General features: G+C 49.2%; 1 protein-coding gene and 1 pseudogene across 1 annotated transcript; one reads left to right on the top strand and one right to left on the bottom strand.

Annotated features, from left to right (window-relative positions):
• The first annotated feature begins 3,417 nt into the window (after positions 1 to 3,417).
• Positions 3,418 to 16,958, top strand: PUS1 (pseudouridylate synthase 1). Its single transcript, XM_008574618.1, has 6 exons — positions 3,418 to 3,491; positions 3,672 to 3,903; positions 6,634 to 6,771; positions 11,264 to 11,366; positions 14,216 to 14,907; positions 16,603 to 16,958. The coding sequence occupies exons 2-6, from the start codon at positions 3,682 to 3,684 to the stop codon at positions 16,648 to 16,650; spliced, it is 1,203 nt and encodes a 400-aa protein (XP_008572840.1). The 5' UTR covers positions 3,418 to 3,491; positions 3,672 to 3,681; the 3' UTR covers positions 16,651 to 16,958.
• A 1,603-nt stretch (positions 16,959 to 18,561) lies between these two features.
• On the bottom strand, positions 18,562 to 24,788 carry LOC103592036 (annotated as a pseudogene).
• Positions 24,789 to 26,405: the final 1,617 nt, after the last annotated feature.

Here is a 26,405-nt window from a genome sequence, read left to right as displayed (position 1 = left end):
CAACGGGATCACAACCCTCAGTGCTGTGCCCGCACCTCGCTCAGCCAGTGAGCAGGAACCGGTCTGTATGTGGGATCCGAACCCTCGGCGGGAGCGCCACCGCGCTCACAAGCGCACTGTAGCAGTGCGCCACCGGGCCGGCCCGGCTGTCATTGCTTTAAAAGATGACCGGTAAGGGGATCTTAACCCTTGACTTGGTGTTATCAGCACCACACTCTCCCAAGTGAGCTACGAGCCGGCCCTTGTCATTGCTTTTTAATAGTTGTAAATTAGTTGATTTGTGGGAGAGAGTGACACCGGGTACTGTCTGTTCCACCATCTTGACCAGAAGTCAGCTGATTTATAACTTCTAAATATTTAGGGGCCAGCCCGGTGGCGCACTGCTACAGTGCGCTGCTTGGGAGCGCGGTGGCGCTCCCGCCGAGGGTTCGGATCCCACATACAGACCGGTTCCCGCTCACTGGCTGAGCGAGGTGCGGGCACAGCACTGAGGGTTGTGATCCCGTTGCCGGTCCTGGTCCGGTACGGGTGTGACACTGAGGGTTGCGATCCCTTGCCGGTCACAAAGAAAGACAAAAAGGAAAAAATAATAATAATAAATATTTAGACATTGATATGTGGGCTCCTCTTTGTACTCTTGTCCCCCACCCCCTGCCCACTGCCCTGCATGAATGCTGGGGTGGCTTGTCTCTCTCGCTCTCTGAATCGCAACCTTCCCTTACCTGGTACTCTACCCACTTCCTGATCCATTTGTCCTGCATTTAATAGTTGATAACGCACTACTTCCTGTTTCCCTGCTGTACAGGTTTGTTATCATCCTCTATCTCCCCAACTGGAACATGAGCTCCCTGTGGGCAAGGGCTGCTGTCCATGTGTTCACGACTCCAGGCCCAGCATCTGGTGGAGTGCTCCCTTCTATTCCCAGCCACGTGGCCTCCACATGCTTCCTTCTAGCCTCGGCATGCTCTCTGCTGCTTACCTTCTCCCGGGCTGCGGTGACCCGATGTCAGCACCAGCAGGACCCTTACTGTCCCTGGTGCGTCTGCAGCCATTCTGACACGATCCCTCACACGCGTGGCTCTGCCCTGCACACTGGACTGTTTACCAGAACTTACCATAGTGGATGACACGCAGGACGACATGTGGTCAGCACCCCTCACACTGAGCAAGCCCAGTGAGGTGTGTGAGCGCCCATTGGTGACAGTTCACAGGCCACAAGCCAATGGAGGCATGGTCCGTCCTTTAGGGGCCACTAGCATGTGGCCATTAAGGACTGCATCTGTAGTTCTGTGCCTAGAACCCCTGACCCCACCACAGTGAACCTCTCTAGACATGTGGCTTCTGTCCTTTTCAATCCCACAGTTTTCCCAGGTGAATTTGCAACCCCACCCCAGCCCACCCCAGGCCATCTCTGGGTGAGCTTTCTTGATTTGCCCAGGACCTGAAGTTGGTCTCTGCAGCTTTGCCCAGCCTAGGAGAACGTGTGCCTGCTGAGTGTCACACTGGGCTACACTGCTTTTCTCTCTAAGTAAAAGGAGTTGGAAGAGGGATGCTGGGCCGGCCCGGTGGCGCACTTGGTAGAGTGCAGCACTTGGGAGTGTGGTGGTGCTCCCGCCGAGGGTTCAGATCCCATATAGAGACCTGTCTGCTTACTGGTTGAGCGCGGTGTGGGCGCGACACCAAGGGTTGCGATCCTGTTACCGGTCACGAAAAAAGACAAAAAGAAAAAAAAGAAAAAAAAAAAAAAGAAGAGGGATGCTGAGGGTGCTCAGAGTGAATATCAATGGAGGGGCCCAGCCACAGAAGAGGAATTTGGGACACCACACCAGTGACTGTGAACGCTTCCCTGTCCAGGGGTTACAACGGACTGCAAAAAAGTTACATTAGTAGTTGGCAAAATGAGAAAAGAACAATATAGTGAGTTTCCCATGAGATTAAACATTTGCCATTTAAAGGAAATGATGGTGATGGTAGGTACTTTGTTTTGTTTTTGTTTATTTATTTTTGGTGGATGGCTGGTAGGGGGATCAGAACCAGGGTGACCTTGGTGTTAGAAAGCAGCACACTAACCAACTGAGCTAACCCACCAGCAAGAGGCAGTACCTGTGGTTGTTCAGAGCAAAGCTTACACGCCTGGGTCTGAACCCTGGCTGTTACTCTGGATATCTCACTGCACCTCTCTGTGCTATAGCAAAGGCTTTATTATTACCGATATGTAAGATAAAGGCTGGCCAGGAGCTGGGTCGCCCAGTGCCGAGCCGCGGTGGAAAATGGGAAAAGGAGCTCTGTATTCCAAATGCCAGGGCTGGTGCTGTGTGTCTTCAGCAAGGGCTTAACTTCCCTGTTCTTTAGTTGTCTTTTCCGTTTCACGGGGATTACAATCGTGCTTGCTTCCTAGGGTGGGTGAAGAGATTGCATGAGTTAATATATGTGTTGGCTGTTAGAATTGTTTATTCTAAAAATTCGCTCATAGGTGCATTCATAACCTGCACATTTTAATAGCATGGTTTCTCTTTTCTAGACACAGCGGGACCAAGCCTCGACCCTCTCTGGGTTTTGGCCTGGGACCTCCCGCAGTCAGAACCGGCCCGGACCAGCCTGGAGCCTCGTTGCGGAAGCCCCGCTTCTCCCTGGCCCCGCCCCCTCTCTGCCCTGAAGACATTTGTCCGCGCTCGGCCGCCATCCAGCGCTTGCTCCCCTTCCGCCTTCGCCCACGTGGTCCGGCTTCGCTCAGTCAGCGGCGCCGTGAGTGGGGCCGGTCGTGGGGTGCGCCCTTCTGGTCCCGATGAGGGTGGCCCGGGTCTTCCCGGTTCCCGAGGAAAGCCTAACCGGGCGGGGCTGGAGGAGGGACTGGGGAGGTCACAGGTCAGCCAGGGGGTCTTGGTTAGCCACGTCGGAGGTTAGCCGCGGGCCTTGGGGTCGGGAAGGGACATTGGGGGTCCCGGGGGAGGTCAGAGTTCAGGAGGGGTGGGGCTGGGGCACCTGCGGTCGCAGGGGACGTCTGGGGTCAGGAGAAACGGGTCAGGGGCGGCGGGGGTCTTGAGGGGTCGGAGGTCACCAGGGGCGGGGCCGGGGCGTCGGGGATCCGAGGGGAGGTCAGGAGAGGCGAGGCCGGGGCGTCAGGGTCCAGGGAGAGGCCAGGGGTCAGGAGAAGCGGGGCAGAGGCAGCGGGGGTCCCAGGAGGTCGAGGTTCAGAATTAGCTGGGCCAGATCGTCGGAGGTCTAGGGGAGATCAGGAGAGGCGGGGCAGGGGCGGCCGGGATCCTTAGGGGTCGAGAGTCAGCAGGGGCAGGACCGGGACGTCAGAGGTTCAGGGGGCGGTCAGGGGTCAGGAGAAGAAGGGCAGGGCCTTCGAGGGTCCCAAGAGGTCGGGGCCGGGCGCGCCCCGCCAGCCCACCCTGCATGGGCGCCCCCAGCTTGCGAGCGGCGGCCGGGGCGCTGTGGAGAGCCTGCGGACGGTGGACCCCGCGCCTAGGACCGCGCCCCCTCTGGTAATGACAGCGAGCCTTGGCGACCGCAGGCGCCGCTCAGCCCTAATCGTGCCCAGTTTCCCAGACGGGAGCCCCAGCCCCACGCTGCACTCTGGGCGAGGCCGCCAGCAGATGCGGGGAATTCGCGTCCGTACACGCGCCCACCTGCCTTCCCTGCTCACGCCGCCCCTGTCTCTTCAGCTCGTCCCCCATGGCTGGGAACGGGAGGGCCCCCTCGCCCGGGGGGGCCCAGCGCCTGCAGGACCAGAAGGCCCGGAGCGGCTTGCCGGGCGCAGCGCGCTTCTGGGAGGAGGCTGAGCCTCAGGCCAAGAGGCTCCGGAGCAGCGAGGCCGAGGAGCGGCAGGGCAAGCTGCCCAAGCGCAAGATCGTGCTGCTTATGGCCTACTCAGGGAAGGGTTACCATGGCATGCAGGTAAGGGGGCCTCCCAGGTGAGGGTAGGGACAGCTGTGCCCCGCCCTTGCTCAGCCCTTACTTCTCTCATGACTGTTGTGAGGTTGCCTCAGGACACAGCAGAAAAAATGGGACCCTCTTTCTTCACCCACTTTTCAAAGTTGTCCTGTGGGCCCCGTCAAGCAAGATTTAAGTTGGAACCCAAGCAGCTCTGGTTGAGTCCTGCTTCAGGCAAGATTCTGAGCAAGGGGCCTCTCAGGTCTTCACAGTGACAAGGTGGTTAAGGTCTAGTTTGACTGCTGAGCCAGCTTTGTGATCCTGGGCCAGTGATGGAACCTCTCTTCTTCGGTGTCCTCATCTTTAGAATGGGGATGCTCACAGTACCTACCTAATAGCGTGTGAAAATGGGCAGGGCTTGGTGTTATTCTTTGTCATACGTGTTAATGTGCAAAGCTCAGTGCTGAAATCAGACATGTGAAATCCGTGGGCAGGAGGCTCCCCTTGAGTTCCCCACCCAGCCCACCAATTAGACCCTTTTCTGAAGGGCAGAAGGCTGTAAGTTCCCGATGAGTCAAGTTGACTTTCTTTTTGTTCTTTCTTGTGGTCAACTCTGTGGCTCTCACTTTGGTTCTGCGTTATTTTAACTATAAGCATGAGGCACAGTAAGAAGTTTAGCACTGTGTGCTGAGTAGCCATCTGAGACAGAAGCTCAAGAAAGTGGTGCTTAGTCTCACCAGTCATTACAATAGCTTTTACTATGAACAATGTTAGTAATGAAATACTTTGTGTCCTCTTGTATTTTACTTTATTTTGTTTTGTTTTATTTTTATTTATTTATTTATTTAAAAGATGACTGGTAAGGGGATCTTAACCCTTGACTTGGTGATGTCAGCACCACACTCACCTAGTGAGCAAACCGGCCATCCCTATATGGGATCAGAACCCGTGGCCTTGGTGTTATCAGCACCACACTCTCCCGAGTGAGCCACAGGCCGCCCCGTTTTATTTTTTTTCCTTTTTGTCTTTTTTCGTGTCCGGCAACGGATTGCAACCCTCAGTGTCGCGCCCGTACCGGACCGGGACCGGCAACGGGATCGCAACCCTCGGTGCTGCGCCCGCCCCTCGCTCAGCCAGTGAGCGGGAACCGGTCTGTATGTGGGATCCGAACCCTCGGTGGGAGCGCCACCATGCTCCCAAGCGGCGCACTGTAGCAGTGCGCCACTGGGCCGGCCCTATTTTTTTTTTTTTGAAAACTGGCTGGACCTTGGTGTTATCAGCACCATACTCTAAACCAGCTGAACTATCCGGCCAGCCCTGTATCCTATTTTATTTTTTAAGAAAGTACAGGTTGCACCCATGGAACTGGTGTCATGACAACTAGTTGTGACAATAGGTTGGAAGATGTTGCTTTAGTCTAACTTAGCCTCAAGCGTTAGGCACAGACAGACCACATCTGCTGCTCTTTATGGGTGATTTAAATGCTTTTGTGAGACTAATTTTGATTATGTAAGGTTTTTGCCTCAGGTGCTATCTTGAGAACTTTGCCTGTGTCGTCTCATCATCTTCTGCTTGCCTAGGTTTCCCCATTAGGGAAAGGGGAGGTGGAAAGTGACAGTAGCTCACATGGCGGAGTGAAGGGTTGTCTTCTTTGCTTGTTAATGTTCATTTTCATCAAGTGAGGGGTGTTTATGATTTTTTATTTTATTTTATTTATTTATTTATTTTTGTCCTTTTTGAGACCGGCCGCACCACGCTCAGCCAGTGAGCGCACCGGCCATCCCTATATAGGATCCGAACGGGAGCGCTGCTGCGCTCCTGGCGCCACACTCTCCCAAGTGCGCCACGGGCTCGGCCGTATTTATTTATTTTTTTTAAAGATGACCGGTAAGGGGATCTTAACCCTTGACTTGGTGTTGTTAGCACCACGCTCTCCAAGTGAGCTAACTGGCCATCCCTATATGGGATCCGTACCCGCGGCCTTGGTGTTATCAGTACCGCACTCTCCTGAGTGAGCTACCGGCCGGCCCTGAGGCGTTTACGATTTTATGCTGAGTAAAGGGATTGGACTTAAATTGCAGTGGGAAACCATACGGCAGACTTGGGATGAAGAACCCATGGTGAGTCTTGGCAGTGCTGACAGGCCCTTGTGTCCCTGCATTGGAAAGGGTTTTTGTGAGAACAGTGGATGCAGCTCTCTCTATTTTGGGGATCAGCAGGATGTGGATCTCACAGATATTATGGGACCCTGCAGACCCTGGATTTTTATCAGGATTAGTGAAAGGTACAGCATTAGAGATGGTTCTGGAAGCAGTGGTATCTATCTTTGGCATGCATTCATCCTGAGAGGTTGTATAAGCTGATCATGAGAACTGAAGGGTTTAGGAAGAGCCAGGGATACCCAGCCCAGCCCTGGCTGGGAGTGTCACCTGGCAGAGGATGGTGCTGAGGGAGGGGCCGCCCCTGTGGAGCCTGGGTGCCACAGACTGAGGTGGTCCTGAGCAAGAGGCAGTGCTGGCCTGTCTGGGGGCTGGTTTCGGGTCTGACTGGGTGGGAGGTGATGCCACTTTTGCCATTTCACCTGGCCGCCCAGAGTGGGGACTCTGTAGAGACTAGGTCACCTCAGGTGGCTTTCCTGCTTCCCATGTCTCCCCGTGGCCACGGTGCCATGCTCTTGAATGTGGGCATGTGGAGCAGCCCAGGCCCTGGAGGGTCAACTGAATGAAAGACAATCTGTCCTCATCTTTTTTCCAGAGGAACGTTGGGTCCTCGCAGTTCAAGACAATCGAAGATGACTTGGTGTCTGCCCTTGTCCGGTCTGGCTGCATCCCTGAAAATCATGGTGAAGACATGAGGAAGATGTCCTTCCAGCGGTGCGCCCGCACAGACAAGGTAGGTAGCAACTGTCTCTGTCCCTCCCTCTGCAGCTACAACCAGCACCTGGCCCACTTTCACCTTAGTGTCTCTTTATTGGTCAGGCCTCTTTTGGGTACATATGACAGAGGCACAAATCAAGCTAACCTAATTGGAAAACATTTTGCCTGGTGTAGCTGAGGAGTCCAGGAGCATTGCCAGCTCAGGTGTGGCTGGATCTAGGCGCTCACTGCCGGCAGGATTTTGTGTCCTCTCTGGTCTTTGCTTTCTCCTATGTCAATTCTGTCCTCAGGCAGGCTCTCCCTGCAGGTGACACCATGGCCAGGACATCAGCTTTCTATCTGTCCACATCAGGCTCACCCACACAAATGTTACATTTTCTAGTAGCTGCATTCAAGGGGGAAAAGGAAATAGGTGAAATTTATTTTAATGGTCAACTTTATTTCACTCAGTATATGTAAGATATTCTCATCTCATCATGTAATCAATATAGAAATCTATTGATGGGGTATATTTTACGTTGTGAGTGTGCTAAGTCTTTGAAATCCAGTGTGTATTCCATCCTCGCAGCACATCTCACGCCTGGACCCGTTATGTGGACTTATAAGCATGTGTGGCTGGTGGCCCAGTGCTGTCCAGTCAGAATCACAAGACCGAGTCCTGCTGTTTCTGATTGGCTTTCATGTCTGTCCTGGACTCAGTCACTGGCGAGTGGGGCTGCACATGCTTATTATTCACACTACAGCATGTTCCTGTGCCTGAGACGGAGCCACAGGGATTCAGAGTGGGCAGGCAGGGTGGCTTCCGACGAGAGAACAGAGGTGTGTCACCAGAGAGGGACCTGGTGCTGGGCAGGTAGGGAGAGTAGGGCCTGAGAAAACACAAAGCTCTTCTACAATATGTACAAAACATGAAGTAAATGTGATTCCTTTCATCATTCCTGTTCTGAAACCCTGGCCTCATAATGCATCCCAGGTCACCTGAGGGTATCGGGGGCCTGTCATAGACATAATGTTTTGCAGGTCAGGGCCCCCCTGGAAATCTGAATAAAGCTATGGATCTTGTTCCCAGAAACGTCTAGTTTCAAAGGTCCACAGATCCCCTGGGATCCACAGGCCCAGGTCAGAACCCAGAACTGGAGCCATTGTATAGATAGGTAAGAGAAAAAGTGGGAACCCAGAGCTCACTTCTAGCAGGGGATGACAATAATATATTTGATGGCCAAAGGTGAAGAATCGGTTCCGTGGTTCTTTATGTGTTTCATTTTCTTTTTCATTTTTTCATTTACAGCTAGAGAGGTTGCTGTAGCCAGAGGGTTATTTTCTTTTTTTTTTTCTTTTTAAAAGATGACTGGTAAGGGGATCTTAACCCTTGACTTGGTGTTGTCAGCACCACGCTCACCCAGTGAGCAAACCGGCCATCCCTATATCGGATCCGAACCCGTGGCCTTGGTGTTATCAGCACCGCACTCTCCCGAGTGAGCCACAGACCGGCCCCAGAGGGTTATTTTCAAGGCAGAAGAAAAGTAAACATTTGCCTGAGCTGATGAACAGAGCATTTCAGAATATGGTCCTTGCATTTATTTTATTTTTATTTTCACTGTTATTAACAATGGTTTCACTCCAATATATTTTCTTTCTTAAATTTTTTTTCTGAGGCCGGCCCGTGGCTCACTTGGTAGAGTGCTGTGCTGATAACACCAAGGCCACGGGTTCGGATCCTGTATAGGGATGGCCGGTTTGCTCACTGGGTGAGCGTGGTGCTGACAACACCAAGCCAAGGGTTGAGATCCCCTTACCGGTCATCTTTAAAAAAAAAAAAAAAAAAAAAAAATTTTTTTTTCTGGTGGCTGGCCAATATGGGGATCCAAACCCTTGACTTCTTTCTTACAATTTGGAAAACCTAAAGAAGCAGAAAACCTTTGAGACTAATATTATAACACCTGTGCATCCAGCTCCTTGGATGAACAAATGATAACATTTTGTTAGTTTTTGTTTCAGATTTTGGTTTTTTTAAAATAGCTTTATTGAGATACAATTGACTCCCATACAATTCACCCATTAAAAGTGTTCAATTCAGGGCCGGTCTGTGGCTCACTTGGGAGAGTGTGGTGCTGATAATACCAAGGCCACAGGTTCAGATTCCTATATAGGGATGGCCGGTTAGCTCAGTTGGGGGAGTGTGGTGCTGACAACACCAAGCCATGGGTTAAGATCCCCTTACTGGTCATCATTAAAAAAAAAAAAAAAGTGTTCAGTGATTTCTAGTATTCAGTTCAGTGATTTCTAGTATATTCACAGAATTGTGCAACCATCACCACAGCCGATCTTAGGACATTATCATCATCCCCAGAAGCAACCTTCTTCCCTTTAGCTGTCACCCCCATTCCCCCAGTATATCTAAAGTGTTTTCATTTCAACATGTAATCAGTACAAAAAGAATATCAGTGAAATATATTTTCCTTTCCTTTTTTTTTTGTGCCAAGGCTGAAATCCATTGTGTATTGCCCAGTAAAGGTGCCTTGTTTCAGAATGGCTTGTTCACGTACTCAGTGGACACACGTGGCCTGATGCTTCTGTCTGGGAGGGCGTGGGTATAGGGCAGAGTGGATTTGGCTGGTGGAACATCTCAATAGTTCATTTTTTTGTCTTTCTTTCTTTTTTTTTTTTCCTTTTTGTCTTTTTCGTGTCCGGTAATGGGATTGCAACCCTCGGTGTCGCGCCCGTACTGCGACCGGCAACAGGATCGCAATCCTCGCTGTCGCACCTGCACCGCACTCAACCAGTGAGCGGATCGGTCTCTATATGGGATCCAAACCCTCAGCGGGAGCGCTGCTGCGCTCCCAAGCGCCGCACTCTACTGAGTGCGCCACTGGGCTGGCCCTGTCTTTCTTTTTTAATCCAACTTTTTATTTTATAAACTTCAGAACTTCAGAAAAGTCTCAAGAATAGTGTGGGTAGCACCCACGTGGTCTCCCCCTAGATTCACTCACCAGGGTTAACTTTTCGCCATTATTGTTTTCCTTCTCTTTATTTATCTAACTCCTTTTTTCCCCCTTTTTTAAAAGAATTATTTATTTATTTATTTTTGTGGCTGGCCGTCACGGGGTCCCAACCCTTGCCCTTGGTGTTACAACACTGCACTCTAACCAACTGAGCTAACCTAAAAAAAAGGCCATCACTTTTTCCTCTTTAAACAGAACAATTTGAGGGGCTGGCTGGTTAGCTCAGCTGGTTAGAGTGCAGCTTTATGACGCCAGGGTCACGGGTTTGGATTCCCATATCTGCCAGATGCCAAAAAATAAATAAAATAAAATAAATGTAACCATTCGAGAGAAAGTTGCAGACATCTCCACCCTTCACCCCAAAATATGTCAGCATGAGTCTCCTAGGGACAGCAACATGCGCCAGCAACCCCAGCACATAAATCATCACCCTTGGGAGATTCAGCACTGGTAGAATACCATTGTCTGATATGTTTTCTGGAGTGTGGAGCTGCCTTTGGTATTTGTTAACTGATCCAGTACCTAATCTGGGATCATGTGTTGCATTCAGTTGTCATGTTTCTTGATTTTCCTTTAATCTGAAACTATTTCTTTGCCTCCTTTCTGTTCTTCACGATTTGACATTTTTGGACAGTTCAGGCCAGTTTTGTTTTGTTTTGTTTTGTTTTGTTGTGGCAGCTGGCCAAAGGCCATTTGTTTTGAAGAATGTCCTCAACCTGGATTTCTCTGTTCCTTGTGACTAGATTCAGATAAAACATTTTTTTGGTAGTAGTACTATATGTGTTATGCTGTATTTTCTTTGCATGTATTTTTTAAACCTTTTTAGAAATTGTGACTGTAATACAGAGAAAAGTGCATGTAACACCAGGGTGAGGTAGTACAGATGACTCTGAAGTGAACGCTTGGGTTGTCACCAGATCAACTTGGCCAGCATCCCAGCACATCTCTTCCCTCTGCCTGGAAGTTACTGCCATACCAACTTACTTAAAACTTGCTTTAAAAAAATGTACAGTATACAAACAGTGAAATGTGCTAATCATAAGTGTAGAGCTTGGTCAGTTTTCATCTGTGTACCCAGCACCTGTCCCCAGATGGCCCTTCCCTTTCTCCCACGAGATCACTCCTGCTGTGACTCGGGTAGGAACCTCTTCTTTATTTTGCTCATAGTTCTGTCATCTAATTTGTGTTTTCTTTTTTCCTAAATTGTTGGAGTCATATCTTATGTGGAATTTTGTTTCCTGTCTGCACGAGTGTTATGTTTATGTTTCCTAATTTAGTGTTTTGTTGGGCTTTGAAGTCATTTGTAATATTTTATTTTATAAGTTGTGCTACACTCACCCCACTGGTATATAGAAAATTGGTATATATAAAAGCAGAATTCCTTTGTGAAAAGATGTAACACTTAGATAGTCATTCTGTTTCAGAGGACCAACATGTAAAGTGTGTGCTGAGGAGTAAGGCCCAGCTGGACCCACTTTCCCTCTGCCCCTTCTGCTTTCTTTACAGGGCGTGTCTGCAGCTGGCCAGGTAGTGTCCCTGAAGGTGTGGATGATTGATGACATTTTAGAAAAGATCAACAGCCACCTTCCGTCTCACATTCGGATTTTGGGTAAGGCTTGCAATGCAGGCAGCTGCACACCTGGTTGTAGATTGTCTTGCAGAGTGCATGAAGCTACGCATGCCCCTGCCTTCTTTTACTGAATATCTCTGGTGCAGAAGTGGAATAAGAATGGTGGTAGTATGGTTGTAAATCTCCAAGAGTTCAGTATTCCACCTCCTTCAGAGAAAGGAACAGCTAAGGTGGACAGAATTAGAAGGCCCCTCGGTTGCAGTGCCTTATTGCTTTGGGTGCCTTGTTTTAAGAAAACAGTGGGGATGAACATTTGAATTCATGGTTAAAACAGGGGCCATTTTACCGTTTTATAACAGGACTGATACAATGGGTGTTTAAGCTCTTTTTTAAGAAAAAATTAAATCTATCTTTGCCTTTTAAGCAGCATGCACAGGCCACTTACATTTAATAGAATTATTGGGATGGCTGGGTGTAAATCTGCCATCCTATGTGTTTTCTATCTGTCATATCTTTTCTTTGTTCCCATTTTTGTTTCTTCTTTCTTTTGGATTAATCGATATTCCTTATAATTCCATTTAATTATAACCCTTTGTTGTAACTTTTTGTGTTTTTTTTAGTAATTGCTGTGGGGTTCAAATGAAGGGTTGATAAACTTTTTCTGTGAAGGGTCAGATAGTAAATGTTTTAGGTTTTGCCGGCCATATAGATTACTGTCTCTGATGCTTTTTTTTTTTTCTTTAAACCACCCTTTCAATCCTATATCACTGTCTGTACAAAAACAGTCCCTGGTTTGAAGCATACTCTAACTTACTGCAGTCCCCCTTCCTGTGGGATCACAGTGCTTCACAAGTAGTCTAGGAACTTGACCAGTGTCCTGCTCACGTTCTTCCCTCTCGGCCTCCGTGCTGTTGTTGATATGTATTCTACTTCTTCATATGTAATAAGTCCCACAGTATGTGGCTGTTTTTTCTTTAAGCAGCCAGTATGGTTTAATTTTTAAATGCTTTTTTATTGAAGTACAATTGTCATACAATCAGCTGTGCATATTTAAGTGTATAATTAGGTAGTTTTGAAGTATGTGTGCACCTGTGAAACCATCACCACCACCACCCCCAGGGGGCTGTAACCCCTCCCTCTGTCCCACCCCACCTGCTTTCTCCCCAGGTAACCACTGATCTGCTTTCTGTCACTAGAGATTAGTTTATGTGTTTAGAGTTTGATGTAAATGGAATCTATAATACGTACACTTTTTTTGTCTGGCTTCTTTTACTCAGTCTGATTATTTTAAGATGCACCGCTGTTGTTGCATATATCAGTCATCTGCCTCTTTTTATTGCTCGTGGTATAACATTACACAGATATACCACAAAATGTTCGTCCATATACCTGCTGATGGACATTGGGTAGTTTCCAGTTTTGGGCTTTTACAAATAAAGCAGCTATAATTATTTGCATGCAAATCATAAATAGGATTCAGTGACCCTTATTGATAGCCACAATTAAGTTTATTTTTAATATAGGTTTATTTTTATTATACTATGGTCTTTCTCTGCCTTGTGAGGAAAATTCCCTACTGAAAAACTCCTCATAGAGTAGATCCTCTGAAAATCACTTTCAATGCCTCTTACCACTCATTTCCATGGAAAATACCTTAATGAATCCCACAGATTAATCCGCAGTTATGCTAAAAGAATTACCAATGGTAGCATTCCCTGTAAAACATGGGGAGGCCAGGCAGTGGCCTTCCTTCATGTCCTGGCAGTGGGGCCTCATGCCAGCACTTGTCAGTCTTCTCGTAGCAGTTAGGTCCTGAACAACTAAAATTATGTTCACAAAGCATCCTTGTGGTATTCAGTGTTTGTGAAATTGGATCTTTAAACATAAGACAAAAATCCAAGAATAAAGTCACACAGAAACAGGGCTGTGGAGACAGAACAGGGAGCACAGGGCAGAAGCTCATGGATCCGCCTGAACCAGCACCGGGACTGGGGACAGGCTGCTTCGAAGCACTGGCTGCTTGTCAGATTGGGCGGCCCCCGTTGCTCCTCGTAAATGTGAAACCAAAGTCGGGCGTTAAATCCAGCTCCTTTGAGATGGGACCCTAGTAACTGGGTGGACCTACCTGTCTAGTCATGACTGAAGCCCCCACAGGAGATGCGTAGCTCAGGGGGGTGTCCAGAGACAGGAGAAGGCATCTCTGTCCACAGCCCGAGCTTGTCACTGGTTCTTACTCTCCCAGGGATTTTCTGTGCCAACACAGATGTACACAGCAGATGGGACTGCATAGAGGTCTTCATTTTGCCTTTTTCATTTGATTTTTTACTTAGTGTTCAACAGGTATTTACTGAGCAGTTCCTAGGGCCAGTAGTGTTCAAGGCACTGCAGCATCTCAGAGGAGGCCGGGCCTCAGTGCCTGAGATTTATTCCTGATCTTCCGGGGCTGCATCCTATTTATCCTGTGAATATTCTGGAATTTATTTAATCAGTCTTCTATTGTTGGACTTTTAAGGTTGCTTCCAATTTTTTTTTTTCTGTTAAAAACAGTGCTGCCAGTGTGGCCTTATGTGTAAAATTCTAACAAACGAGTTCTGTGTCACAGCTGCACTTTTCAGACATCTTGCCGTTTAATCCATGGGGAAAGGCTGCTCTGGCTCACGCTCGGCGAAGTGTGTGAGGGTTTACTTCCCCACACCTCTGCCAACAGACGTACATTTTTGTTGTTTGGATCTGTGTTCAATTCTGAGATTAAGCTTCATGCGGGTTTAGAACTTAATGCAGAGCCCAGTCCTTGCTAGAGCCTTGCATGTGTTCCGGGTGAGGGGACTCCGGTCCTCAGTATGCTTAGGACACCCCGTGGCCTTTCTCCTTTGCCTCCTCTCCCCCAGGACTGAAGAGGGTCACGGGTGGGTTTAACTCCAAGAACAAGTGTGATGCGAGGACCTACTTCTACATGCTGCCCACCTTTGCCTTTGCCCACAAGGACCGGGATGTGCAGGACGAGACCTACCGCCTGAGTACTGAGACCCTGCAGCAGGTCAACAGGCTCCTGGCCTGCTACAAGGGCACCCACAACTTCCACAACTTCACCTCACAGAAGGGGCCGTGGGAGCCCAGCGCCAGGCGATACATCCTGGAGATGTACTGCGAGGAGCCCTTTGTGCGAGAGGGCCTGGAGTTTGCTGTGATCAAGGTGAAGGGCCAAAGCTTCATGATGCACCAGATAAGGAAGATGGTGGGCTTGGTGGTGGCCATAGTCAAGGGCTACGCCCCTGAGAGTGTGCTGGAGCGCAGCTGGGGGGAGGAGAAGGTGGACATACCCAAGGCACCAGGGCTTGGCCTCGTCCTGGAGAGAGTGCACTTCGAGAAGTATAACCAGCGCTTTGGCAATGATGGGCTGCACGAGCCACTGGACTGGGCACAGGAGGAGGGGAAGGTGGCGGCCTTCAAGGAGCAGTATATCTACCCCACCATCATCAGCACCGAACGGGACGAGCGGTCCATGGCCCAGTGGCTGAGCACCCTGCCTGTCCATGACTTCAGCGCCACTGCCCTCGTGGCAGCCGGCATAGGAGCCAAGGTAGGGCTGGGTCACGGCAGTGCTGGCCCAGAGGCATGCCCATGTGGAGGCTGGGCTGCGTGCTTGTCATTGCTCCCACTGCTCAGAGGAGCAAGCTGAGGCACAGAGAGGTGCATCACTTCCCCTGAGGTCACTCAGCAGCAGGACGTACAGGGCCAGGCAGTGGCTCAGGCAGTCAGCACCCTCAAGACGTGCCTTGCTGCTCACCTGTTTTGCCTCTTGCTCACTTTCCCCCCACAGTGCTTTGTGACCCCGGTGCATGGTGAGGCTGCTGGGCACGTGGGGTTGTGCCAATGCTGCTTACCGGCCCACATGTCTGTGGCTGACCTGCTGCAGATGCAAAGCTGGTCCTCGCTCCTCTTACAGCACTGTCTGTCCTGCTGGTGCTTCCCATCCTGGAAGGTGTTTGGGTGCAGGGTATGCCTTCTGCTTAGCATGAGCACTTGTGCCATGCCAGGGGTGCCCCTGCCCCCCTCTGAGGCCAAATGCCCTTTAGAACAAGAATATACATGATATGAAGAGCTGGAGCTAAAAGCAGTCTGAAGTTGAAGTACTACTTTAGTTCTTAGTTCTTTGCTCTGGGGTGAGCGATGTCCCCAAAGCCCCTATTTTGTTGTGGTGGTCCATCAGGTTTTCTTTTCTTTCTTTTTGTTTTTTTGGTGGCTGACTGGCATGGGAATCCGAATCCTTGACCTTGGTGTTACAACACTGTGCCAGTGGGTTTTCAAAGGCTGAAATTCCCACTTGGAGCTCGGGAGATTTCTTCCCACTGTCTAGATACTCACAAAAATGTGTCCTGCTTACACACTGGGATTACAAACTCTTGTGCATACAGGACCCAGGGAAGTAGTGTAAGCTAGTGAAGTGGGCCAGGTGTAAGAAAAGCAGCCATGAAGGGCTGGCTGGTTAGCTCCCTGGGTTGGAGCGTGGTGTTATAACACAAAGGTCAAGGGTTCAGAGCCCTGTACTGGTCAGTCTTCAAAAAAAAAAAAGTCATGCAGATCAGGTGGTAAGTGGCAACCAGTGTTGGGGGGCAACAGAGAGTGGTGGAAACTGTGGTGACTGGGAGGCCTCTTATGCCATCTATAGGGGTTGTCACAGCCCAGTGCCAGCCAGTGGTGGCTACAATGGAACATGGCCCCATGGTTGGCAGAGCTTAAATTTTGTCAAGAGAAACTGGCATTCCATAATTCTACGTGATTTTTCCAAGCACTGCGTAAGCTAAAGAAAGCACATGTGCCGATCTTTCTTGGGGCCAGACTGACCTCTGCTTGAGTCGCACTTGACAGAGGCCTTTGACCACTTGCTGTCTTTAGATACTGCTGGAGTGTCTACACCTGTCAAGTTTTCGAATAGCCCACTTTTATGTCCTTCTGTGGTCATTGCAGCCTGCGGTGATTTGAAGGAGTCCATCAAATACTGGCCCCAGCCCTGAGCTTTCCCTGTGCAAATTCTTGAAACCTATTCAGAGAGTGACTGAGAACAGATGTTCACCTGTGCTCCCAATGAGGGCAGGGTTGGGGGACATGGCAGCTCTGGGCATGCAGGAGCAGATGCCTGAGAGGGGCCCGCTCTCAGGACTCCAGGAGGGGGAGGGAGGCCACTGCGGGGTGGGCAGGGTCCCTTGCAGGCAGGAGCACACTGTCAGCAGGATGATGGCCCACCGTCATTTTCCCATCTTTTCCTCTTCTGCAGGTTCCCAGTCCCTCAGAAGGTAGAGAAGGGGATGGAGACACTGACTAAGGCTGGAGCATCAAGGAGGTGGCCCTCGGCATGGGCAGAGGAGCTGCCACTGCTTTGGGTGGTGAGAGGCTGGGGTCGCTGCTCACCATGGCAGGAGTGCTGGGAGCTCTGGGCCCGCCTGCCAGCTGTGGCCAGTCTCTGTAACCTGAGGGTCTCAAGATCTTGTGTCATTTTGAATTTTCATCCCAGGAATCACCTGCCTCAAATCTATTTTCAGCTCATGTACGTATGTGCACCTTGGCATGTAAAGAATATTTTTTTAAAGAAGTAATTTTCCTATTAAATAAGTATAAATTTTGCTTAGTGAATCCTTTTGCCTTTTTCTTAGTCTTTTGCATTTTCCTTTCATCAGCAGCAGTGAATGGAGCACTGCACCATGCTAGGGTACACATGGTTGACTGGAACAGCCGCGGCCCATGCTCCACAGTGGGGGACATGAGGGATGTGCAGCGGCAGCAGTTGTGGCTGGGGTGGGCTGAGGCTGTGGTGTGGGCGAGGCTGGAGCAGGGGCAGCCTATGGAGCCTTCTAGAAGCCCCGGTGAGAAGTTGGAGTTGTGCAGCTGTCAGGGTAAGAGCTTGGCAAGCAGCAGGAACAGGAGAGAAAGGTGGCCGGCAGGGCTGGGGCAGCCTCCCTGTTGCCAGCGGGCATGGCTCCTGTCCCCACTCGGCCCTCCTGTGCTTGTGGCCAGCACTGTCCACATTCCAGGCGGGGTGGCGAGGGTGGGAGAAAGGGGCAGGTGGGGAATATGCCCGTTTGAGAGCTTTCTCGGGAGACCCACTGGCAGCCTCTTCACCCCGTTGGCCACAGCTGGCTCCATGGGAGGCTGGGACATGCTGCTTATGAAGTGGCAATTGGTGCTGGTCAGACAGAATGGAAGTTCTGTGAGCAAGAGGGGGGCTAGGCGGTGGGCGGGCGGCCAGCGTGGCTGCTGCAGGAGAGCCAGGGGAGGGCTCCAGGTGGGGAAGTAGCATGCCTGTGTGACGTGACGTGATGCCCGTGCCTGTGATATGTCCACACATGCGCGTGTGCACGCTGGGGATGGATGGCTGTCTGTGGTGGCTGTGCCCCATGTGGAGAACCAGGAAGGCCATTCAGGAGATTGCAGTGTGAGGTGGGTGGGAGGCTGTTTGGTGTCTGAGAGCAGTCCAGTGAGGTGTGATGGGTCTGGGCCAGAAAAACAGGAGGATCACTGATGCTGGGGAGGATGGGGGGAGAGGGGATTTTAGTCTGACTGAGCTTTGGGTTTGAGGCATTAATGAGTTGGGCTGTTAACTGAAATGGGGAGATTGGGAAAGGAATGGGTTTGGAGGAGAAATATCAAGAGGTTGGTCTGAAGCATGTTAATTTTACCTGTGACAGGACGTTTAAAATCAATTTACGGGCAGAAAGCCTAACCACTGCGATCTTGGGGTTCTCCTGTGAAAGGCTATGTAGTTTTGGTCTGAGGGTCAAATCAAGCCACCTCCCAATTTTAACTCCAGGTAATTAATGTGTGATCCATTTAAGTCACCTTTGACTATCCCAGGGTATGTGATATTTTAAAATAATACACATACATGGGAAAAAAAAGGTATAATAAGGGAAGTTGCCTCCGGGACCTCTGTCCACAGGGTGCCGCGCTTACCAGTTTCTTGTGGCTTCCATGGCACATCTGACCCTCCTTCTCCTTACAAGGGTGGTAGCTGACAATGCACGTTGACTCCTGCGTTTTCTACTTACTGTATCTTTGTGATTGTGGGTGTCTGCCTTATGCTGGCTGATGGCTCTTGGTGCGGGGCCTCCCTACTGTTCAGCTGCCTGGTGGGCAGGTACCTCCTGTCTTTTGACCATCCCTGTACAATACAGCCTGTTTGCACACGTGAGTATTCGTACAAGTAGAATTGTTGATCTGATGTTTTTCTAAGGGCTACCTAGTTCTGGTAGCTCTTGCCCTCCGTAAAGGCTGTGGCCAAGGGGTGAGGGGTTTAGGTCAAGAAGCCACCACTATCCTTGCTCTGAGTTGATGGCCACCCAACACTGGACCTCCACTGCAGGGAGACCCTGCTTGCTGGCAGCAAGTGCAGTGGAGAGCACCAGAAACGTGGGGGCTGCCTCCCTTCCAGCCTTCAATCTTGCACAGATATATCAAGCCTTGAGCAATCTAAATCTCAGCTGGAACTCTGATTGCAAGGAAGTCTGATAAGTGTGGTTTTTAACTTTTCAACTTCACCAAACATGAGGGTGGGATTAAAGTAAAGAGCCAGTCCACACAAAGACAATTCCATGGGGGAGGAGGGGGAGACAATTCTTTAAAAAATGGTGCTAAAGCAACTGGTTAATTCAGGGTGGATCACAAACCTAAGCAGAAAAGCTAAAACTATTTTTTTTTTTAAATTTTATTTTGTCGATATACAATGTGGTTGATTATTGTGGCCCATTACCGAAACCTCCCTCCCCCCTTCCTCTCCCTCCTCCCACCTTCCTCTCCCCCCTCCCACCCAACAATGTCCTTTCTGTTTGCTTGTCGTATCAACTTCAAGGAATTGTAGTTGTTATGTCTTCTTCCCCCCCAGTTTGAAAAGCTAAAACTATAAAGCTGCGAAGATCAAACACAGAATATCTTCACCACCTGAAGTAGGCAAAGATTTCTTCAGATGTAAAAAGCACTAAATGTCAAAGAAAAACATGATAAATTGCTTTTCACCAAAATTAAAACCTCTCATTGAAACAACTAGTCCAAAGAATTCATAAAATCCATCATTTCACTTAAACTAAGTAGTCCGTGTATGGGAATTAAGTAGGGACTCATAAGTTGGGAATCTGCAGTCATATTTTTGTTCATTCAAACTACCCGACTGGAACTGCCCATCCTGGTTGTGATGCTTGGTATTGCCTGTTATGAGAGTGCTTCAGAAAGTTCATGGACAGATTCGTCTTTTTGGTCTACTTTTCCATGAACTTCTGGAGTTCCCCTGTATTGTGTCTGATGCTGCTGCACTGCTGGCTGATGGCTCTGCTTTCTTCTCCTTTGGCTACTTCATCCTGGCCTCCAGCTCAGAGTCCACAGTCCAACCCTTCAGGGACTCTGGGCCTCCTTGGTGTGGCAAAGCCCCTCATGTTGCTTCATACAACTGCCTCCTTGCACACTTGCTCCTGAACTGTGAGGTAAAACCCTTGAATAGCCTCATGGTCCCCAATGCCGAGCAGTCCCCTGGGGTCCCCTAGATTGATGCATGCTTCAGATCATCTCACAGTGACCTGCTGTCCTTTTCCTCTCAGCAGATGGCTCCCAGTGAAATGGAGCCTGCACTCCTGTCCTGTCCCCCTTCCTGCTGCCGTGGTGACCTCCCTCTCCAGGGCCAGTGCCCTCAACCTCCAGCATCACTCTCCTGCCTGCCCAGATCCTTTGCTTTGTTTGCCTTTTCTTGTAACTTCAGCATCTCTCTACTGCTTCCTTCTCATCAGCTCTTAAAAATGTGAAATCGCTCTCTTCTTTTATCCAACTAATTTTATCCCCTTCCAACTGTCCCTCTCTCCTACCTTTCATAGCTAAGTTTTTCTTCCTCTTTATTTTTTTGGTGGCTGGCCAGCATGGGAATCTGAACCCTTGACCTTGGTGTTACACCATACTCTAACCAATTGAGCTTACTGGGCAGTCTTTTCTTCCTCTTTAAAACGTTCAGTGTGTTAAAGGTCAGTGAGGGCTTTTGTGCTTGCATTGATCACTTCATCTCACAGCCTCTGTTTTTAAAAAATCAACTAATTTTATTCAGATATAATTTGTCATGCTATGAAACTCATCCTTTTAAGGTGTACAATTCAGTAGCTTTTAGTAAATTCACGAAGGTGTCCAACCATAGGCACTATCTAATTTCACATTTTCCTCAACTCCAGAAGGAAACCCCACATCCATTTGTCGTCAATCTCTATCCCCTCTCCCCAGCCCCTGGCAACCAGTAATCAACTTTCCATTTATGGATTTACCTATTCTGTATATTTCATTTATATGGAATCATAAAATATGTGGCCTTTTGTGTCTGGCTTCCTTCACTTAGCATAATGTTTTCAAGGTTCCCCTATGTTGTAGCATGTATCAGTGCTTCATTCCTCCCACCCCCCGACCTGGGCCTTTTTTTTTTGGTGAATACTATTCCATTTTATGGCTATACCACATTTTGTTTATCCATTCATCACTTAATGGATATTTGCATTGTTTCCACTTTCTGGCTATTATAAATAATGCTAAGAACATTTTGTGTATTTTTGTGTGTTTATGTGTGTACATGTTTTTCAAACTTGTGAATTTTTGTGTTTTTTGAGCTAATGATTAAAATTAATTTTGCAGAGCCAGATACTTTTAAATGTCTTACACTTATTAAATAGTTTAATATTCATAACAACCCTATCAGTTAGGATTAATATCTTTTCTTATAATAACAGATGAGGATACTAAAATTTGGGTGGTATAGTAACTAGTCTAGTGTTAAGTAATTTGGCAGAGTGAGGATTAGAACAAATCTAAGTATTAGGGATGATGGTCTGGCCTAGTAAAATCTATATTCAATGTTCCTGTAACTTAAATTGTTGAAATACTCTTTAAGGGCAAGGCTGTATCTTCTTGTTTTTGAAGGTACAATAACAACATATGATTAATTTCATTTTTTATATTTACTCCCCCAAATATTTATTTTCTGGGACTATTTATGACTTTGATAACTATTGCAATATAATTTTACGTGTAGAATTCTTACTGCTTAAGTTTATTCATATTAACAGATTATTTTTTTATTCCATGTGGGAACTGCACAAAAGTTCATATTGCAAACCAACAGAACATTTTTAATGGAGACTGATAATTCCTACTAGAAATTGCACAGAACTGTAAGAATAATTACCTTAAAGCACTTGTTTCCAAAGTCATTTTTTTTTTTTTTTTTTTTAAAGATGACCGGTAAGGGGATCTTAACCCTTGACTTGGTGCTGTCAGCACCACGCTCACCCAGTGAGCCAACCGGCCATCCCTATATAGGATCCGAACCCATGGCCTTGGTGTTATCAGCACCGCACTCTGCCGAGTGAGCCACGGGCCGGCCCCTCCAAAGTCATTTTTTAATTGTCATCATTTTCAAGTGTGATCAGCCTGTCATCCACATTTAAAACTATTGAGATATCATTGTGAAATGAAGCAAAAGCAATTAATCAAAATAGAAAAAGAACTAGATCTGTTCTCAGCCTCAAAACTTCTTTTTTGTTTCCTCTTCAAGGTGAAAACCTCCCTGTTTGCTGCTGGCAGTAGATGTAGTGGCTTTTTAATAGTTTTGGAGGCTGGAAAGTACAGTCTGGGGAACACATTGGAGAGGGTGTCCTTGTGGGTGGTGGCTCTCTATAGCGATGCAGAGTTATCCCATGTCAAGAATGGGCTGAGCAAGAGAGCTGTGAATTTGTTTTTACTGGGGTATAAGACACGGTCTAGGGCCGGCCCGTGGCTCACTCAGGAGAGTGCGGTGCTCATAACACCAAGGCCCCGGGTTCGGATCCCATGTAGGGATGGCCGGTTTGCTCACTGGCTGAGCGTGGTGCTGACAACACCAAGTCAGGGGTTAAGATCCCCTTACCGGTCATCTTTAAAAAAAAAAAAAAAAAAAAAGACACGGTCTAGGAAATGTCACCTTGGGATATCCTCCCTGCCCCCTGGGAATGTGCATTCTAATCTTCCTGGGATGGTTTCTGGAACTTTTTTTCTTGGAGCTGCTCTTGCTGCCAGCAGCCTCTTCAGGTCCACTGCTCACTGGCTCCTTCTTGGAAGAGAATTTCCTTTTTCCTGGGGACACTCCTGTAGCCTGCCTCTTCAGGATCATTGTTTCTTCCTTGGGAGGATTTCTTCCTCCTGCAAACACTGTGCTGCCAGCTCTCTCTTCAAGTTCACTACTAACCGTCTCCTGTGGGGAAAAAATATTTCTTTTTCTTGGGTTTGGAGAAAGAGATAAGTAAGTGGGTCTAACTTTCCATTCTGAGGAACCGCCTGGGGCTTTGGCTTTTTTTCCTTTTTGGATTTTTCACACATCTCCTCTCACTCCGGAATACTGCTACTGTTTTCTGAAGATGCGAGGGCAAGTGCAGCCAGCTGTTTATTTCCATCAAGAGTTTCTCCTGTTTCTCCAGCTTCCTTGCAATGTGTCTGCAGCTGCTTCCTCTGCCTGAACTGTTGCTTCCTTCAGGACATCCAGATTCTTCTGTGGAATCTCTTCATTCTCATAGGACAGCTGATCCTCAACTTGTTCTTGAAGCTTCTCTCTAAATATACTTGTGGGCACCTCAGAGAAGCAATTGATTAATGAGGCAATACTGCATTCGTTTGCCAGGTATTGGGAGATGTGGTCTTTGTTCTCAGCAGCTGCTCACCCAGTGAAGGTGGAGTGGACTATGAGTCCGTATTTTGGTATGTTACTCCTTGAGTTCAGGGCTCTGGAAACTTGGTCCCTTTGCTGGGCCCCGGGAATCACTAAGATACCAGGACTGGCTATAGGACATGTGTTTTTGATTTTCTTGGGTATATGCCTGGGAGAGGACTGGCTGGGCCATATTAACTCCATGTTTAAATTTTTGAGGAACTGCCAACTGTTTTCCAAAGTGGCTGCATCATTTTAAATTAAATTACCACCAGCAGTGTATGAGAGTTCCAGTTTCTACATATCCTCACCAACACTTACTGTTATGTCAGTTTTTGATTCTAGCCATCCTAGTGGGTGAAGTGGATTTTGTGGTAGTTTTAATCTGTATTTCTCTGATGCCTAATGATGCTGAACATCTTTTCATGTGCTTACTGGCCATTCGTACATCTTCTCTGGAAGCATATCTATTCAAGTCCTTTGCCCAATTTTAAACTATTTGTCTTTTAATTGTCCAGTAGTTCTTTAATCTGGAAACGAGTTCCTTACCAGATGTATGAGTTGAAAAGAATTTCTCCCATTTGGTGCGTTGTCTTCTTTTAATGGTGTCATTTGCAGCACAAAAGTTTAAAAATTTATTTTTTTAAAAAATTATTTATTTATTTATTTATTATTATTATTTTTTTAAAGATGACCAGTAAGGGGATCTTAACCCCTGACTTGGTGTCGTCAGCACCACGTTCTCCCAACTGAGCAAACCGACCATCCCTATATAGGGATCCGAACCCGTGGCCTTGGTGTTACCAGCACTGCACTCTCCCAAGTGAGCCACGGGCCAGCCCTAAAAATGTTTTCAATTTTTTTTTTTGGTCTTTTTTTTTCGTGCCCGGCAACGGATCGCAACCCTCAGTGTCGCGCCCGTACCGGACCGAGACCGGCAACGGGATCGCAACCCTCGGTGTTGCGCCCGCACCTCGCTCAGCCAGTGAGCGGGAACCGGTCTGTATGTGGGATCCGAACCCTCAGCGGGAGCGCCGCCACGCTCCCAAGCAGCGCACTGTAGCAGTGCGCCACCAGGCCGGCCCAAAATGTTTTTAATTTTGATGACGTGCAACGCATGTATTTTTCTTTTGTTACTTGTGTTTTTGATATTATATCTTAGAAGCCCTTTCCTCATCCAAGGTAGTGAAGATTTACACCTATGTCTTCTTTAAGTGTTTTCTGGTTTTCGGACTTACATTCAGGTCTCTGATCCACTTTGAGATAATTTTCGCACGGCGTTAGTGGTCCAGCTTCATTTTTTCACAGGTCGACATCCAATTTCCAGCACTGTTTGCTCAAAAGCCAAGTTGTTGCTGAGAAAGACGACTTCATTGGCCCCATCTCCCCATTTCTCACCCGCTCTTCACTTCACAGCCCAAGGAGGCCAGTCGGGCCCACTCCGCTGGGCTCTAAGGGCCCTCGCCAAGGTCTGCGTTCCTCCAGACGCCCGGACACCACCTCCTGTTCCCCGCGGCCGTCCTCCGCGGTGCCTTCCGGGCCGGCCTCCCACCGGCGGAGCGCTTCCAGCCTCGCAGCGGGCCTCCTCTCTTCTCTCGACGCGCGCTTCCCACGCAACGCGCTCTCCTCAGCCTGGACGCCCGGAGTCCACCCCGGCCCCTGCATTAGCTCGCGCCGTCTCCACGTCTCCGGGCCCGGCGGTGTCCCGGGCTCCTTCGTTCTCCGGCGCCCTCGCGCGGCCGCGAACGCGCAGCGGCGGTCGACGGCATGCGTCCCTACCGGCTTGCCGTAGCGGCTGCGCCGCCGTTTCCTCAGCCCGTGGCCCCGGATGTGCCGAGGGGCTGAGGCGCCGCCTCAAGCCTCCCGCCTCCCGCCTCCCGACACGGCCGGTGCGCGGCCCGAGCCCAGGGTGAGTGGGGGCGGTGCGGGGGTGTGGGGCGTGACCGTAATAACTTCGTATAGCATACATTATACGAAGTTATACGACTTGCTCTGAGTTGATGGCCACCCAACACTGGACCTCCACTGCAGGGAGACCCTGCTTGCTGGCAGCAAGTGCAGTGGAGAGCACCAGAAACGTGGGGGCTGCCTCCCTTCCAGCCTTCAATCTTGCACAGATATATCAAGCCTTGAGCAATCTAAATCTCTGGCCGTACAGCGGGGGGTGCGGGGCGTGACGGCGCAGGCCTCGCTTCCCCGCCGCGGCCCGCCCGCCTCACCGGTCCGGAGCGCGTCGGGACCAGGCCGCGGGGCCGCTTTGTGAGCGGGCTGGGACGTGGGGCTCGGCAGAGACGCGGGGCCGGGGCGGGCGACCTCCAGCTGTTGGCTCGCCCCGCGCGGTCGTCGCGGGAGGGCACTTTTCTGCCGCTGTGCTGTGTGTGGGTGTCGGTTTGCCGGGCCTTTCATTGACCGGTGCTTTCGCAACGCGAGAGTCGCCGCCGCGTCCGGCCGTCCGTGGGAGGCTTCCTGCCGCGCACACGGGCTGCGGTGTGACGGGCCCGGGTGCCAGCCCTAGTGCTTGGCGAGGGCGGCTGCGACGGGTACCTTCCCGGCGGCTTGTCTTCTGCGACTCCACGCCGGCACCCTTCGCGGCAGGGCAGGTGCAGAGCGGGCAGAGGCGGCGCCTGAGCTTGCTGCCGCCCGCGTCAGCGGGTTCCACTCGTGCCCCCTCCGGGCCCTTGTGCTTGCCGTTCCCCCTGCCCAGGCCTCTGCTTACGCGCCACCTTATCCGAGGGGAAACTACGTATCAGAATGTTTTAGGGCCTATCCCTGCGAGTAGGTGAGTGTTATTCTGTTTATTTGTATCTTCTGATGTTTTTAAAGGATATGTGTGCAGTGAAAGGATTTTTGTAATTTTTATGTGGTATGCACACACGAACTCTGAATGGCTGAAAAAAATAACAAAACCGTATTTTAAAATATCTAAGTCATTCTACTATCCAGATATAAGCACAATTAACGGTTTCCTTATGGCCTCTTGTTCGAGCCATGTAATTTTTTTTTAAGCAATTGGGATTATATGATGTGATTTTATGTGGTTTAAAAACGTACAGTTAGCATGAGCACATGCCATTGAAACCTCTACACTAACATTTGTTGGTGCTGTTGTATTTGTGAAGCGTTATTTGTTTAACCTCTTGGTTGGACTCACTTTCTGCCTACTCAAGGTCTTTAACCTCGTCTTCAGTTTGTCTTCTTTTCAGAGTCTTCCCACCAACTTGCAAACTCTTTCTCTATTCTACACCCTCTGCAGCTGCCCTTTTGAGATCTTACTTCCTTTTATACCAGGATCAAAAAGGATTGTGTGTAGTCCCTGCCACCGTTTTCTCTTCCCCTTTTTTCTTGAACCAACTTTGGTTAAGCTTTTGGTCCCCACCTTTCCATTG

This window comes from Galeopterus variegatus, unplaced genomic scaffold (genome assembly GCF_000696425.1).
Source record: "Galeopterus variegatus unplaced genomic scaffold, G_variegatus-3.0.2 Scaffold1075, whole genome shotgun sequence".
In the NCBI taxonomy this organism is placed as follows: Eukaryota; Metazoa; Chordata; class Mammalia; order Dermoptera; family Cynocephalidae; genus Galeopterus; species Galeopterus variegatus.
The sequence above is the reverse complement of the archived record's forward strand: the minus strand, read 5'-3'. Positions and strand labels throughout refer to the sequence as shown.